General features: G+C 53.3%; 1 protein-coding gene across 2 annotated transcripts; it reads left to right on the forward strand.

The window, feature by feature from the left end:
- Positions 1-5,863: 5,863 nt before the first annotated feature.
- Positions 5,864-12,218, forward strand: VRTN (vertebrae development associated). 2 transcript variants are annotated; one of them, XM_085225318.1, is made up of 2 exons: positions 5,864-6,063; positions 9,260-12,218. In XM_085225318.1, the coding sequence occupies exon 2, from the start codon at positions 9,261-9,263 to the stop codon at positions 11,277-11,279; it is 2,019 nt and encodes a 672-aa protein (XP_085081444.1). In that variant the 5' UTR covers positions 5,864-6,063; position 9,260; the 3' UTR covers positions 11,280-12,218. The 2 variants fall into 2 exon arrangements, with proteins under 2 accessions (XP_085081444.1, XP_085081443.1); XM_085225317.1 differs by lacking the exon at positions 5,864-6,063 and adding an exon at positions 6,119-6,392.
- Positions 12,219-15,906: the final 3,688 nt, after the last annotated feature.

Consider the following 15,906-nt stretch of genomic DNA (forward strand, 5'->3'; position numbering starts at 1 on the left):
ATGCAGAAGTTTGCGGCGCCTCAATCCGTAACCAAGGGTGCAGTCCTTAAACAAGGACCTCCCTCCCACCCTTATCTTCCCCTGGGCTCCCCCGCTGCAGGAGCTCTCAGTGCTATCGGCCCTGGCTCAGAGCTGGTCTCACAGTGACTGACTTTTATGCCATTCAGGCTGCTTTTCCGTCAGTCATTGCTCCAGGGTGATGGCTGCTCACAGCAATCCTCTCACAGCACAGTATGGAGGCTGAGTCCTCTGCCACTTCATGGCGGGGCTCTCTGCTCCCTATCCCTCCCTGCCCACAACGTGACTTCCCAGCACCAAGGCATGCAGGGGACCCGACTCAGAGATGTGCCCAAATTCTTCCTCCCGCTCTCTGTACTTTGCCAAGGGGTTTTCTGGGACCTCCCTGAGGCAGCCAAGATAAAGCACAAAGGAGCAGCGCATCCTTCAGCACTCCACCCCCATACTCCAAGCAGCATTTACATCTTTTACAGCACTGCTTCTGCCTCCCACCTTTCTCCCAGAACCAGCGTGGTTTTCCAGCACCTGCTTTCCCCATGGTGTTGGCTTTCCATATCCATCCGTGCCCTGGGGCCTCCTAAGACAAATGGGAGTTGCTGTTGAGCACTGGAACAAACGCGGAACAGCAGTCTCGACTCATATGCTTGTTTTCCCTCAGCTTGCCCATCCCAGATCTTTCCTTTCTTGTGTGGTTTTCTTTAATGGTTCATAGTGAGGTACTCCCAAAAGGACGTCATCTTCCTGGTCTTTCGGGAATTGTATCTCCTGTTTCCTGCTCATTTCCAGTCTTCAGCCTCTTCATATGTGCCTATATGAGCTTGCAGTTTCTTCAGTTTGCTATCACCTGCAAGCTTTAGCCCTGCCTCTAACCGGTAGTAAGTTAGGGGCTTTTGGATAGGTATAATGCTGTCTCTCATCCTGAGCTTCAGCTCAGGGCATGAACTAAAAAAGTTGTTTTTCAGCCACCTGATCTGACCAGCAGTCACCCACTCTGCTGTGCCCCCACAGAGAGGAGGGTGGGGATGGAGAGCTGAGGGGGCCAGACTCAGTGTGACTGAAGCCACCCTGGAGCCCTACTGTCAGCTCCTGCTGTGCTATCTTAATGGTTCTGCTTTTGCCTCCATGCTCGGTGCCTTAATTAGCCTTTCCCCCTCCCGTGGGCCCAGCAGCTCTGCTTTCTTTTAAATCCTCCTTCCTCGTGCTTCACCTCTAACAGTGTCTTTCTACTGTACACTTCAAAGGCTTTCCTCACCACATCTGCCCTGTGCAGGCATTGGCCCCAGCGAAGGCCTGGTCTGCCATGAAATCAGTCACTGAAATGACTTCAGGCTCTTTGGATCTGGGAGAGAAGCAGGAATGGGGGAGGAGGAGTGGAAGGATTTTCAGTATTTCACCTCTGGGAAGAGCTATTAGTAACACAGGAAAAACAAGGGGGAAGCCAGCCCCCTCCTCCTGCCACCCTCCTGCATAGGGAGCCTGCTGAGGGCAGAGTGCTTTTATGTGCAAGTGGGAGGGAAGGAGAGTGTTAGGGCTTCAGAGGGAAATGCTTTGATCTTGACTTTGAATCTTCAGAGGTTCCCAGCTCTCCCCCCTCTCCCACCCGTTACCAGGACCCCAGGATGTGGCTGCGGCTCCTGCTGTTCACCGGTGCTGAGCACTGCTTGTTGTTCCACGGGGATGTTCCTCCCACCTTAGGAGGAGTGCGGTGCCTCAGGCAGCAAGGGTATGGCACCAGTACCAAGTTCAAACTTTCCTTCTGAGAAGATGAAACCTATCTGGAAAAGGGAAAAGAGCCCAGAGCTGAGCAGAGGATGATCAGAGATGGGACCTAGTTTTGGGGCTGCGCCAGGGCATTGTGTTGATCCACCCTGAACATTGCTCAGAAGGTGAACTGGAAGGCAGCCACCACTAGCAGAGGGACAGGATGCTCTGTGTCCCTCTTGAGGACAGCACTAAGGCTTCTGGTACCACAAGAGAATGAAGGAGGGAAATAGCAGTGGGGAGCTGACTGTTCTGCATGGAACAGGATAGAAATGGCACTGAGTGTGCTGGGTTTCACGTGAGTGATGGGAAATGACACTGAGCTCTGAGTCACTGCAGAGCTCTGAGTCACTGCGGAGGCAGTGGTGGGCAGCACCATGTGGAGGAGCCTTAGGTGCTTCTGATCTCTTGTTCAGGATAGGATCTAATGCCCAGATCAACTCCCTGCTGCCCTGAGGGAGATTAAACTCCTGGCTGCCACCAAGCTTTCCTAATGTTCGGGCCAAATTCTTCTGTCCTTTGTCCCATTCCTCTATCCTCAGTCACACAGCTGAGGTCATCTCCATTAATTCCTTCCAGCATCTGAGATTGACATGCTGGGCTGTCCCTTTCTGCCGGTTCTCACTTCAGCACCACTAAATAGGTTTCACTCCTCACATTGTCTCCTATAATTCAATCACACCAGCTCCTTTGCTTCTGGTTGAAAACTCCCTATAGTTTGCTGCTTTCCTCCCCAGTGCAGAACTGAACACAGCTGTCAGCCAGGCACCCAACGTCATGAGGAAGAAGGCATAGAAATGAGCAAGGATCTCCCCACATGGCCTCTCCACAGAACCCACTGTTCAGTCTACCTGAGAGTCTTGTTAAGGGCTGCAGCAGAGGCATGATGTGGTGGGCTCAGAGTTGGTTTCAGGGCTGGGAATGAGACTGCAGCTACAGTAATCATACTTCTGTTGCCTACTCAGGCTGCAAGCTCTGCTCATTGCTGTTTCCTCATGGAGAAACCCAGCCCAGGGTTTCTTGGAATCCACCTGAAAGCCCTCTATGCTCTTCTTCAGTCCTGCCAGCCTCTCAGCAGTCCCAGCTCCTCTTACTTCTCAGAGGGATGTCAGTACTCATATTCAGTCTCTGTAGTGCTTTGGAGGGAAAAAGATAGGGGGAAAAATAAAACAGAAGCCAGGGCATCAGCAATGACTTTGAAAGGATGGGCATGTCAGTTTATCTCATTCAGGACAACCTGTTTCAATTCCAGAGCTGGTTTTGGCAACCAGTCCACAATCTGATCTGCTCTGAATGCCATTTGGCTGTGGCAGATGTTTTAGTCACTTCCCATCCCATCAGAATTGCCTCCTCTGGTTCAGTCACGGGGAGTGAGTAGGGAGTTCTGACTCCCTCCACTCCTGTAGTTCCCCTAGGTGAGAGTGAAGGTAGTCTTGGGGTGTTTTGCTACTGAGATGTTTTGCTACTGGGGGGATAGCTGACTGTTTGAATATTGTCCCTATGCATTGTCCCATTGGATGGTTGCATTCTAGAGACAGGGAAAGCCCCACGTTGCACAGGAATCCAGCACCATGTCCATGGGACATCTTTTCTAACTGGGCTCAAGTCAATGGAAATTGTATTTAGTGATCATGGAGGTTGCTCTTGACCGGGGAGAGGACTCTCCCAAACCTGGAGCAGTAAAACCTGCCTTCCAGTGCTGCTGGACATCTGTGCCCAAGTCCCAAGCAGACCTGGATGTAGGTGCCTTTGTTCCGAGTGGAAGGGCAGCGGAGGACAAGTTAAAGCACAACAGGCAGAGAAGCATCTGACAACCACACTAGAACTGTGAAGGTCTCCACGACCCACTGTCATATTGAAGCATCCTGCACCAAAGCAAGGAGTGCACTGGTCCCCCACTGAACTCCTCCAAGGAACAGAAAAATGCTAACTACTTGTTTATATGCTGGAAGCTGGTGTGTGCAGTGATCTGCATAACAGAACTGCCCAGGCTGTTTCTTTGTGTGTTTTCCAGCTCCTATGTTAATCACTGACCCTGCTGACTTTGGCATTTACCAATGTCTCACTGCCCTGTGAGCACTGCTTTGCATTTGCAACCGAAGAAGTTAAAAGGATGAAGGATGAGAAGGGGAGCCGGGCAGCTGGGGCTACGAACATCGGCCTGCCCTGGAACACGTCCAGGACTTGCCAGGTTGATAGCGAGAGTGGAGCTGGCTTTTCCCTCCTGAGGGTGGCGGGAAAGCTCACCAGAAAAGAGTTTAGGTCTCTCTTTCTTGCAGTGCAACTGTTCTGACAAGGACTGTCAGTGAGCACTGAGCCCCAGGGTTCACTGTCAGCCAAGAGATGGCTGGGGCTGAAAACACAAGCGGCAAAGAGCAGGGCCAGTCCACAGCTTGCAGTGAGCCCAGCCCGATCTTCTTGTCAACTCCTTACCCAGCCTCCCCCTGCAATGCTGGGCTGGGAGGTGAGACAAGAGAAGTGGGAAAAGTGCTCTGGGGTATGCACTGCTGGGGAGGTGGAAAGCAACTCAGCAGAGGGGTACTGTGATTTATCCTGCAATGCTGTGTCCTCAACTAAGATGGGAGAGAGGGCAGCAGGCCCCATCTGGAGAGGGAGCAGGACACACTTCCCCTGTGTGAAAGGTCCTTGTTTGGTTTTCTCCCCAAAGTGCACAAGAATCTCATCACTTGTGTCCCTGCCAGTCTTCTTATTGTCAAACACTGCAGCAGGAATGAGTGTCTAAAGTGAAGTTCCCTGCTGACTATGCACAGGGCAGTAATCCCATGGTGTGTCTGACATCAGGAATGATTTCAGGCCCCTCACTGCAAGAGGGAGCTGTGGTGTGGCCCAGGCTTTTCCTCAAGGCTGGGGTGGAGAGGACAGATGCTGCCTACAGCTAGAGCTCACAGGGTAGGTGCAGGATCATGAAGCACTGAGACCAATTGGTGAGAAGCCTGATGACCAGTCCCTGTGGGCAAAGTTGTGCCTCCCCTCCTGTTAAAATGCACTGAGCCCCCACACCCAGACCAGCTTCTGGGGGCCCTGTTTTGAGGTAGGTCTTGCTCTGAAGAAAAAGCATTCCTAAGGTTGGATGAGTAGAAAATTTCTGAGCTGCCCCAGCCCTGGGATTTGGATGGTGGCCAAGCCATTGGCCAACCTACTGGCTGGGACTGGAAACCCTTGGTGGCTGCAGCCAGCAGCAGTTTCCATACTCCTGAGTCTCCATGCTGCTCATTCCTCACAGCAAGTCCCAGGGTAGTGGCTAGGAGAAGCCAGGAGATCTCAGGAATGAGAGGTTCAGTGGGTGGTGGGAGGCCCAGAGCTCAGATGGAACTTTGGAATAGGCATGGGTTTGGGTAGGGAGAGCTTGGGAAGAGAAAGGTCCTGGAGGAAGCTCTGGGTGCTCTGAGCTTGTGAAGAGGACACAGGGTGGAACTGAGTTTGGAAGCTTAGAGATGCTGGAGAGACGTGCCTGGCGCACACGCTGTTTGCACAGCCTCACATGATGCCCCAGATGGACCCATTGTGTGTATGGGAGTTAAGGAGGGGGACCAGGGCCAGAGATTAGGCAGCAGGACAGAGATAGCAGAAGGAAGGCTGACCCAGGTGGGTGGCACAAACGTGGACGGGAGGTGAGGTCAGGAAAAGGGCTGCCGTCATCTGGGTGCCTCCTGCAGACAAACTAGAAGGCCCTCATAGGTCTAGTGGTCTCAGGTTTGGACACGTGTCCAACAGCCACAGCGTTGTCTGCTCCAGACCTGGCACCCACACAGTGGCGTATGCCTTCACCATGCCGAGCACGAGGGCCGGGCAGACATCAGCAGCCCAAGTGGACAGCTGCGCTACGGCCGTCCAAGGTTGCTGCGGGACAGCAGAACACCATGGGGCACGGGTGGCGGTGGATGCTGCAGCATCCTGGGGTGCTCCGAGCTGGCTGCTGTAGAGGCGGGCGCCGCGGGCCCTTTAAGCGCGGCGGCGGCAGGACAATGGCCATTATCACTTTAGCTTTGGAAGTGACCCCCGTCCCGCTCCGCTTTCATCTGGGCCGGGGCGGCGGGGATGGCCCGCTTCCTGGCGGGGGAGGGGAGCCGAGCCCAGCCGAGCCCGGCGGGGAGGGGCGGCCCGGCCCGACCCGGCCCGGCGCCGCACGCGGCCGCCCGCTCCCGAGGGTCACTGCGGGGCTGGCACCGGGGCCGCGGCGGCGGCTCCGCGCCGCTTCCTGCCGCCGCCCTTAAAGGTGCGGAGCGGCGGAGGGCGCGGGTGGGGCGCGACCCGCGGAGCCAGGTGAGTGCGATCGGGGTTGCCCCGACGGCGGCTACCGCCGCTTTCCCGGCCTCCCTTCCTCTCCAGCGCGGGACTACGCAGAGCCGTCCCGTCCCGCTCGGCTGCTCCCGGTGGGGCTCGGCGGCTCTCATTCCCCGTGGCTGCGCGTCCCTTTGTCCCCCGGGCGACAGGGCGGGCTGTAACTTGGCCCGCTGGGCACGGAGCTCCGGTCGCGCCGTGGGGCCGCGCCGGGTGCTGCTGCTCTCTGGGAGAGTCCCGAGTGGCCGCGGAGCTGCCCACGTGTGTGTCCGCGGAGCGGGGCTGTGCCTGTTGTCAGGTGCTGCTCAGGCGTAAGTTTCCCTTCCTAAGGAAATGTCCCTGGGCAGATGTAGTTGTGATGCTGTGGCCTGGGTTGTACCAGTCAGTGGTTTTTTTTTTGTTGTTGTTGTTTTTTCTCTTTTGTTTTTTGTTTTCCTGTATTTTTTTTTCCCCTCTTGCTCTTCAAGTGTTACCTCTTTCCTGGGGTGGGAATGTGAGTGCTGGGAGCAGGCTTCTCTCACTGGACTCTGGTGGAAGCCCTTGCTGCTGTGGTAGCCTGAGGCTGCAGCTGAGGCTCAGAAGGAACTCTGAGCTGATGGGGCTCCAGCACGGCCCTGCTGCCTTGCTGGGTGCTGCTGGTCTCAGTCTCCTGGATTCCTGCTGGTGGGAGCGTATTGGGATTGGCTTGGGGAACTTGCGCTACTGGATGCCACCAGCCCATCGGTTTAGGTGAGGGAATGTGATCTACAAGTGCTTGCTTATCTGTTACAATGCAAAAGAGGCTAGGTTAGTTAAAACCTCCTTTATCAGCAGGGAAAAACTCCCTTGCTTGGTTCTTGGAGCTAGAATGGTTTGGGAAGTGCTTTGTCTGTTGTGTTCAGCAGGAGAAAAAGGGGAAAACCCTCACTAAACAGCAGCTCCTCTATGCTGAGTGTGAAGGAGTTTACCCTGGCTACTGTACATCCTCTGCTGCTGCCTTGCCTGGCCCCTTGCATGCTAGCTCAGAGCTTATCTGTGATGCTTGAGCTGTGGCTCTTGCCTTAGGCGTGCCTGTGAGATCCTGCTGCTCCAGCTCCAGGCAGCAGGAGCTGGCAGTGACTTTGAGATTGTGGAGTATTACTTAAGAAAAGGATTTAATTCTGTGCTTCTATTTTCACCCCTGAAGCTGTAAGGGAATGGGAAATGGCCACCAGGCCATAAGGACCAGGTGTGTGCCTGGTGCTTTCTAGCCTGTGCTGGCTCCACCTTCCCCCCAGGGAAAAACTTGTTTCACCTCGCTAAACTCTCCTGGAGGCTGCAGGGCAATGTGGCCATGGAGAATGAGGGCTTGAGTGTGCTACAGCCCTCCTTGGCTGACCGCACCAAGGGTCACCTCTGCTCTTCCCTGGAGGGGCAGAGTGAGAAACAGAAGGACTAGATGCTCTGCAAACACGCTTTAGCAATAGTTAAAACTTCAGTGTGTCATCAGTATTGTGTTGGTTACAAATGTAAAACACAGCACCACAGGAGCTGCTGTGAACAAAATTAACTCCGTCCCAGCCAGACCCAGCGCACAACCCCATACTGACTTGGACTGATGATTTTGAGGGCAAGTCTGTGCCTTTGTTTCTCAGCTGTGTACTGTCTCCTGTGTTGACTCTTTTGAGTGATTCCCCACAGCTGACCTCCATCATGCAGGAGACATGGAGGAGCTGGAGGCAGAGAGGGGAGTTGGCTTGGTTAAGGGAAGGATCAACAGCAGCACAGAGGCTCCCTGGGGTGAAGTAGCTTGGGTGTAGCAGTGTGATATGTGGCACCTTGTTCTACTTGCCGTTTGATCATGGCCGGACTGTAGATGCTATAGTAACAGTAACAGGACTGAGAATAGGGAAAGGTCAGGCAGGACATCTGCTTTGCTCTGGGACTGCTGCCTTTCCTGCCTGGCATTGCTGTTTTGCCATCTCTCTGTGGAGTTGTGAGTGCATAACGATACCTCTGAAGTGCTGTGGGAAGGTGAGTCTCCAGCTGGGATAGGAATGAGGCAGACTACAAAGTGATGCCTGATATGTGGGGGGTGTCACGTGAATGAGTAGGGCTATGCATGAGGAGAAAATGGACCAGAATGGGCTGCTCTGAGGAAGTGTTGTGAACTGTGGGCAAATGGGGGTAGGCGGAGTGAGGGGCTCAGGCTGGCTGTTGGCTGAACAGTGCTGGAAAGGGAAGTAGTGAAAGGGCTGGATTGTGGGGTAAAGACTGTAGCCCAGTGGGATCTCTGGGAGTGGCAGAAGCAGAACCATGCAGGTGTTAGGAGCACTGACAAAGCAGGGGATGCAAGTTCGACTCCTTGGATTTGCCTGAGTGAAAAGTGGCTCATAGGACTGGGGCTTGCTGAAACTGGGAGGAGGAAGAGGGCTCCACACAGCCTCTAAACTGCCCACTCAGCTCTTGCCCATCTACTCTTCTGTGCTGTCTCCTATCTGGTAGGGCTCCTTTTGCTCCTTTGCCTCGGCTGGTAGTGCTTCTCTGCTGAGCAGCAAGTGACACCTAGTGTCAGCTCAGGCAGTAGTAACCATGCCTGCACTGGCTCCAGCTGCTTCTCCCATCTCAGGTTTTGTGGTGACTTTTAGTTACGTGAGATGGTTACAGCAGCAGAGCCTTGCTTCGAGGGAGGGAGCAAACTCTTTGTACCTTCTACTGGGCTGAATATTTTGTAGTCTGGTCCCTCTATGCCCCTGTACATTGTTGCTCGGTCCCTGATGAGATGACAAATGCTTTACCTCCAAGATTTTCTCACTGCTGACTGTAGGCACTGGCAGCAGGGCCCAAGCTGCAGATGTGAGGCTGGGTACAAAGCCAGCTGTGCAGGGCAGAGAGTGGCTCCATGTCCTTTCCCAGTGGATGCAGTCAGTCCTCAGTTTCACCCGTCCATCCCAGACATGCATCTCTAGAGGCCGTATGCCATTCCTGCTGCCCACAGGAGGTCACTGGAGAGCAAGCAGAGTCCATGTCCCTGTCCCAGGTCTACCTGTGAGGAGCTAGGCTTTCCCCTTTCTCCTTGGGATTGTGGGTGTGGGGAGAGTAGGGACCTTTCCTCTATACTCTTCCCCTTTCCTGACCTTCAGGGAAGAGCTGGCCCTGGCAGTCTGGAGCGTGCCCTGCCTAGATCTCAAGTGACTTCTACCTTTCTGCTGTCCTTCAGGATGATCCAGCGGCACCAGCTGGTGCAGTCTGTGCTGCAGGAGCTGCAGGAAGCCACCGAATGCTTTGGTCTGGAGGGCCTTGCCAGTGCTGCACTAGAGGCAGAGAGGACCCTGTCATCTTTCTCCCTGCCTGGCTATTGCAGGAGGCAATTTCAAGAGGAGCTGGAAGTTGATCGAGTAGCCAGGAGCCTGTACCCTGAGGATGCTCCAAGTAACATGCTGCCTCTGGTTTGTAAAGGTGAAGGGAACCGCCTCTTTGAGGCAGCCAGTGTGCTGCTCTGGGGCAACCCCAGTCTCAGCCTGGAGCTGCAGGTGCGCACGGTGGTGGAGATGCTGCTGCACAAACAGTACTACCTGAATGGCATGATTGACTCCAAGGTGATGCTGCAGGCTGCCCGCTACTCCCTGTGTACGGAGGAGACACCAGAGATGACCAGCCTCCCCATGGCTATCCTGGAGGCTATCTTTGATGCAGATATCAAAGCTACCTGTTTTCCTGGCACCTTTGCCAATATGTGGCATGTCTATGCTCTTGCCTCAGTGCTGCAGTGTAACATCTACTCAATCTATCCCATGAGCAACCTGAAGATCCGGCCATATTTCAACCGGCTCATCCGGCCCAGGAAGTGTGGCCCGCAGACCTCCACTCTCCACATCATGTGGTCAGGGCAGCAGCTCTCCAGGCAGGTCTTCAAAGCACAGTACTTTGTTGCTGTAGTTGGTCTGGAGGAGCTGGAGCCTACAATACCTTCATCAGAGCCTCCTGTACAGCCCATGAGGACCCTGGAGCTGCTGAACAGTGACCCCCAGCTGACCTACTCCAACCTGCGTGACAGGTACAGCATTACCAAGAGCACCTTCTACCGCTGGAAGCGCCAGTCTCGGGAACACCGACAGAAAGCGGCTGCCAGGTTTGCAGCTAAACACTTCCTCCAGTCCTGCTTTCAAGAGGGCAACATTGTCTCGCTCCAGCACTTTCGACAAATGTTTCCAGAAATCTCCAGATCCACATACTATGCCTGGAAGCACGAGATGCAGAGCATGGTCAATGGTGACGCCTCTGATCTGACTGAGGCCCATGGGTTGCAGGAGCTTCACAGGGAGGTTCCAAAGAAGGCTGATGTTAATGAGCCAACAAAGGCAGAGGCAAGTTTAAGACCCCCGAGTCCTTCCGTAGACCCAGTCCAAGCAGGGATCTTCATGCGAGGAGCCAAATCTTACCTGGAGAAATGCATATCCATGAACACTCTGGTGCCTTACAGGTGCTTCAAGCACAGCTTCCCCGGCATCTCCAGGTCCACTTACTACAACTGGCGAAGAAAAGCAATCAAAGAGAACCCCAACTTCAAACCCCCCCAGCCTCCCTTGAATAACCAGAAACCTCTAGCCATAGAAAAGCCACTTCTGCAGCTGAAGCCAAGCAGCTTGCCTGCTAGGAAGAAGCTGAATGGAGATCAGCCAGCAGCCAGGAGTCTCCTGCAGCTCAAGCCCTCTCTGTGCTGGAGGAAGCGGCTACGAGATGTGGCCCGGAGACAGGTCCAGCAGTGGCGGCTGCCATTCAGCAAGTTTTGCCTGCGCTATCCAACACTTTCCTCCACAACCTACTGGTTTTGGAAGGGTAGCAGCCGAGCATCTAGGCAGCATCGCCTTCGCAGCTCCAATCGGCCTTTGAACAGGATTACTTCCCTGGCACCGCAGAGATCTGAGCCGAGTGTCAAGCCCCCGCTCCACATGGAGGCAGCCAAGCATCTGGACAAGTCAGCACCAGCCACTCCATACAATGCCACCATTTCAGGCTACCCTGTGTCGGAGAGAGCCAACAGTCAGATGTTTGTGATGGATGTGATTGCCACCACCCAGTTCAAGGCACAAGCCAAGCTGTTCCTGCAGCAGCGCTTTGAGTCGAAGACCTTCCCCACCTACAAGGAGTTTAGTGCCCGCTTCCCCCTCACAGCCCGCTCCACCTACTACATGTGGAAGCGTGCCCTGCACGATGGGCTGACCCTTGTGGATGTATGAGGTCCACCTGGCCACGGTTCTCCATTGATGTGCCCTGAGACCCACTGGTCGGGTGTCCAGGCCAGGGCCCAGGTCAAACTTTTGTTTTGGTTTTGTTTTGTTTGTAGTATTTTTTTTTTTTTTTTTTTTCCTGTGTGGTTGAATCAGGCATGAGAATGCCTACAGTGCCCGCTCCTGGAGATGGAAGGAGTGGGAGGCAGGTACTGACTGCCCCGAAGGAGAGGGGGCAGAGGGGTTTTGCCTTCTTTGCACTCAGGGAACAAGTAGGGGTCATAGGATTCTATCAGGCTTCCAGTGTATGCTTGAGGTAGAGAGTTTGAAGGCCTCTCTGCCCTGGGCGTTTGTGTGAAGGAGCAGTGGGAACAGGCAGAACTCAGCATAGAGGTGCCCAGCATCCCCTCGGTCAGAAGGAGGGGCTGGAGGAGTGCTCAGCACTGAGGTATAACATCTCTGATCTGTGCTCCTCCTTGTTAAAGGCTTCACATGGTGCTGCTTGGACTTTGTGGCTTTTAATACTTGTCCTGGCTGCTCTGATTTCCACTAGAGGAAACAGGCAGGTAAAGGGATGAGGGGTTGTTTTGTGTCCCTGGTGCAATCTATGCTGGGAATGTGTTGGGGTCCCTTATCAAGCCAGAAGCTGGTATCTTTTGTAGGCGCCTCAACAGCTTTACAAGACTTTTATGGTCATGTAGCAATTACCTCTTTCGTGGTCCTTAACTCTCTCTCAGAGCTGGCAGCTGCCTTATCCTCTGTGTCTTTTCTCTAGTGCCTGTGTGAAGGTGTCTGCCTGCTGTGGGGCAGAGACCAGGTGCTGCAGGCCCAAAGCCTTTGCTTTCCCTGAATCATGCTACAAGTCCAGTGTGGTGTGACCGTCACCTTACAGCATGCCTGTGCACACCAAATTGTAAGAATTAAAAGCAATAAAAACTTCCGCTTCCAGTCCTGTGTGGTTCTTTCCTTGTGCATGAGGAATCAGAATGGTCCTGTGACACCCTTAGGCCCTAGTGATGTGATGAAGCAGTACTGAGCGCCAGCAGGATCTCACCGCCATTGATACACCCCTAGAAAATACCTCTGTGGGGAGAATGAATATTGTGTGCGGTCTCATAGGAGGGATCTTGGGGGTGGTGGGTGCTGTGGGAAGAGCCATGCAGTGTGGGAAGGCCCCTGCACTGGGGAGCAGGGAGATGCTGAGCAGTGCTTGGTGCCACTGCAGAGAGCTCTGTGTGTCAGGAAGTAATTGGAGTAATTAGTTGCCAGTGATTTCTCACCAGTGAACTCCTCCAAGGGAGTAAGCTGGTAATTACTCTAGAATGATTATCTGTGTTTCTGAACTGCTGGGGACTAGAGGTAGCTGCTCTCCATGGCAGCAGCAAGCTGTGAAGGTGCACAAGGCCTCTAGAGCAAAGCTGTGCCTTCACTCTACTGAACATAGGGGACAGAGGGTGGCTTGCGTGACCACCAAACTCAAGTCCCTCAGGTGGCCCTGTGCTGTGGGCAGCAGCAGGGATGGGACTGGGATTTACATCCAGCATACTGTGTATTTGCTTAGGGAGAGCAGGAGAGCCTGTGGGGACTTCCCAGCTCTCTGCGGGGTGGAGAGATGGCTCATCTTTGTTACCATCGTCTGACTCATCTCAAATGGAGATTTTTGCACACCTTACATCAGGCTGCTGCTCAGTCATCTCCTATTTTCTTGCAAAATGCTTGAGGAGATCCAGGTACGATGCTTTCTTTGCTCTTAGTTGGGTGCCTGGATGGGGTGTCACATAAAAATAACATTCTTCCAAGGGTTTTACATGTGCACTTATACATGTTACACAGTAGGCAGAAGGGGGCATCTCATGCTTTAGTATCATACAGAGCGGCCATAGTGGTTCCTCGGCAGTCTGCACCCTGAGCTTTCCCTCTGCAGGGGGCTGCAAGCTGTGCTGCTCAAGGCAGGCATCTTCCTGTTCTGTTTCCAGCAGCCTTCACAGATACCTTCCTCTAGTGCTGAGACAGCAGCTCCTGCATGGCATGATGGTGGTGGAGGGTGGAACTCACAGCCTTCTATTCATACCCACTATTCTCATGCCTAAATGACAGTAGGACATGAATTCAAGGCAATCCTAGTGGCTCTCCACTGTATTGCCATGTGCTGTCCAATAAATTTCTCCTTTTGCCAACAGACAGGTGTTCAGTTCAAGTGTCACTGAGATCCCTTGCAGGTGGGCACTTGAGGCACCAACCTCAGCCAAGGTGGAAATGAAAACAGTAAAAGGCGATTGAAATGCAGAGGCTGGGGGCCGTGAAGCCTATGAGGAGCAGTCCCTGCTCACCTGACACGCACAGTTCACATCTGTCATGCTGTGTCAGACTGAGGTGGTGAGGCTCTGCCTGGGTCACAACTGTGTCACCAGGGCCGGAGTTTGGCAGGGGTGCTTGGAGTATGGGGACAGTGATGCCATCTTGCTATTCCCTCCTGTCCTCAAGTGGGTAGGAGTACCATCCCACCTGGTGACAACACGCAGATGGAAAAAAGGCAGATGCTGGCTGATGGAGGCAGAGGGTCGTCCCTGCAGTAAAACTGAGTGGTTACATGGTGAGTGCTCCTGTTAAACAGGGATGTTAAGTGTGGCAGCTAGCAGGGCAATAAGTCGGCCTAATAAACCATGCGACTCCAAATGACTTAATGAGCAGTAATGGCCTGCAGCTGGGAAGAGCTGGTCTGGGTGCCATGCCTTGTCAGTGCAGGAGCTCTGCTGTTGTGGCTGTGATGGGCAGTAGTCTCTGCCTGGAAGCTATCCTCCTGGGCTCAAAAATTAGCAGTCTTGAAATTTAGTGTGCAGCTAGCTTAGCAATTAGCTTTCCAGATGTGTTTTTCATTATAGAAGTGATCTTTACAAAAGCTTCTGGATCCCCGGTGGTCCTCCTTACCTTCCCATTAGCAGAGCTGCCTTAGGCAGTCCTGCAGTGGGGCTTTGCTTGCCCCAGGCTCCTGCAGCTCCTGGGGGCATGAGCAGCTCCTGGGCCTCGCTGTAACCACTGGGAAGACGTGCAGCCGCAGGACAGAGAAGTCAGTGCTGCCATTCAGATCCGAGACAGCAAACACGAAAACAATTAATTATTGAGAAAATATATATGGGGAAGGGAGAACAAGATGAGGAGAAAAGGAGATTATCTGGATCAGTCCCCTGTGTAAGCCTTTCCATTCAACCCCTTTGCATTTCCCACTGCTCAATCCCAGCACTGCTGCTCTGGTCTGCTGAGTTGCCCAGTTGTTTTACTTCTGTTCTGTATTTCCAAATCCTCCTGATTTTGTCTTATTAGCAAATGTCACCAGTGCATCCCTCCTTCCTATGCTGACTTGCTAATGTAAATGTGGTAGAAGATCAATCCTCATGCTGTTCCTTAAGGACTTTGTCCTCGAGACAAACAGATCATCTTCTGCAGTATTAATAACTCATTAACACCCATCAGAGCTGTTTTGGACCAGTTATGCTTGACAGTGGCACCCGGTACCGTACCTTTCAGCCAAAATCCAGGTGCTGCGTTCCCTGCTGTTACTTTTCTACACAACAAGGATGCTGATGTGTCATATTGTTTTAGCACAATCAACATCTGGATAGCACATGAGTTTTGGAAAAGAACTCCATGAGAGTGCTGCAGAGTGGTGCCCAACCATTCCCAAGCATCCCCCCACCTGGGCATGGTGGGGACATGGGGGCAGAAGCAGGGTGGGACAGCTCAGCCCCATGGCATGTTCCTGTGTTGAGGATGGTGGAGGAGAGGTAATGAGCACCCTGCTCTCAGAGCTGTTGCTGCAGTGGTGGTCCTTGATTGGCTTTTCTCCTGAAAATCTTCCCCTAGGTCCCAGAGAGGTGGCATGGCTGCGGGTTGTGTGTGCCCTGCTGCAGGCTGTTTGTGGGAAGACAAGGGGAGAAGGGAGGCTGACTCAGGGATGTGCTGAGGTGCACTGTTTTCCTTGATTATTATTATTATTATTTTAAGCAGGAATAGAATATTTATCCAATCTCACTTAATTAGCTATTTCCACACTGAATTGACGTGAAGGAAAAACACTGGCTGTGCCATTAAAAGAGGAGAAGAATGGATTGTGCTCATTTTCCTCCAGCTCCTTCCTTGGCATCCCCAGAGGACACACATGGGGTGGCAGTGGTGGTTTTGCCAAGAAGATCAGCTCCTAGGAAGGGGCTGTGTCTGCCCATACACACAGATGGACAGATGGACACCCTGCATTGTGCCCTCTCTGGCCTTGTGGTGTCACCAGCCCAGGGCAAGGGTTAGAGGTGCTGGTAGGACCACGGTGCTGAGATGGGCATTTTTGAGCAGTGTGCCTGGGGGTCTGCAGGAACCTGCCCATGCAGTAGGTTGGGGCTAGGGTTGCCACGCAGAACCTGTAGCCTCTGTGAGGGAGGCTCAGTTGCAAATAGGTGTCATAATTTAGATTAATGCCCCATGGGGTCAGGACACCTATGGAACTGCCATGGAGCTGAGGATACTGAGGTACTGAGGGGTACTGGGGGAGAACAGGAGGGAATAATCTCTTGTGTGCCTACTGATTGGGTTTAATTTTTTTTTAATTTTTCTTAGCTCAGTCACATTTCTGAACCTCTCCTGTTCC

Source organism: Meleagris gallopavo, chromosome 5 (assembly GCF_905368555.1).
Source record: "Meleagris gallopavo chromosome 5, MGAL_WU_HG_1.1, whole genome shotgun sequence".
Classification (NCBI taxonomy): domain Eukaryota; kingdom Metazoa; phylum Chordata; class Aves; order Galliformes; family Phasianidae; genus Meleagris; species Meleagris gallopavo.

What these genes read in the sequence shown, in the direction of transcription:
- VRTN (XM_085225318.1), top strand. Translation starts at nt 9,261, where the DNA reads ATGATCCAGCGGCACCAGCTGGTGCAGTCTGTGCTGCAGGAGCTGCAG.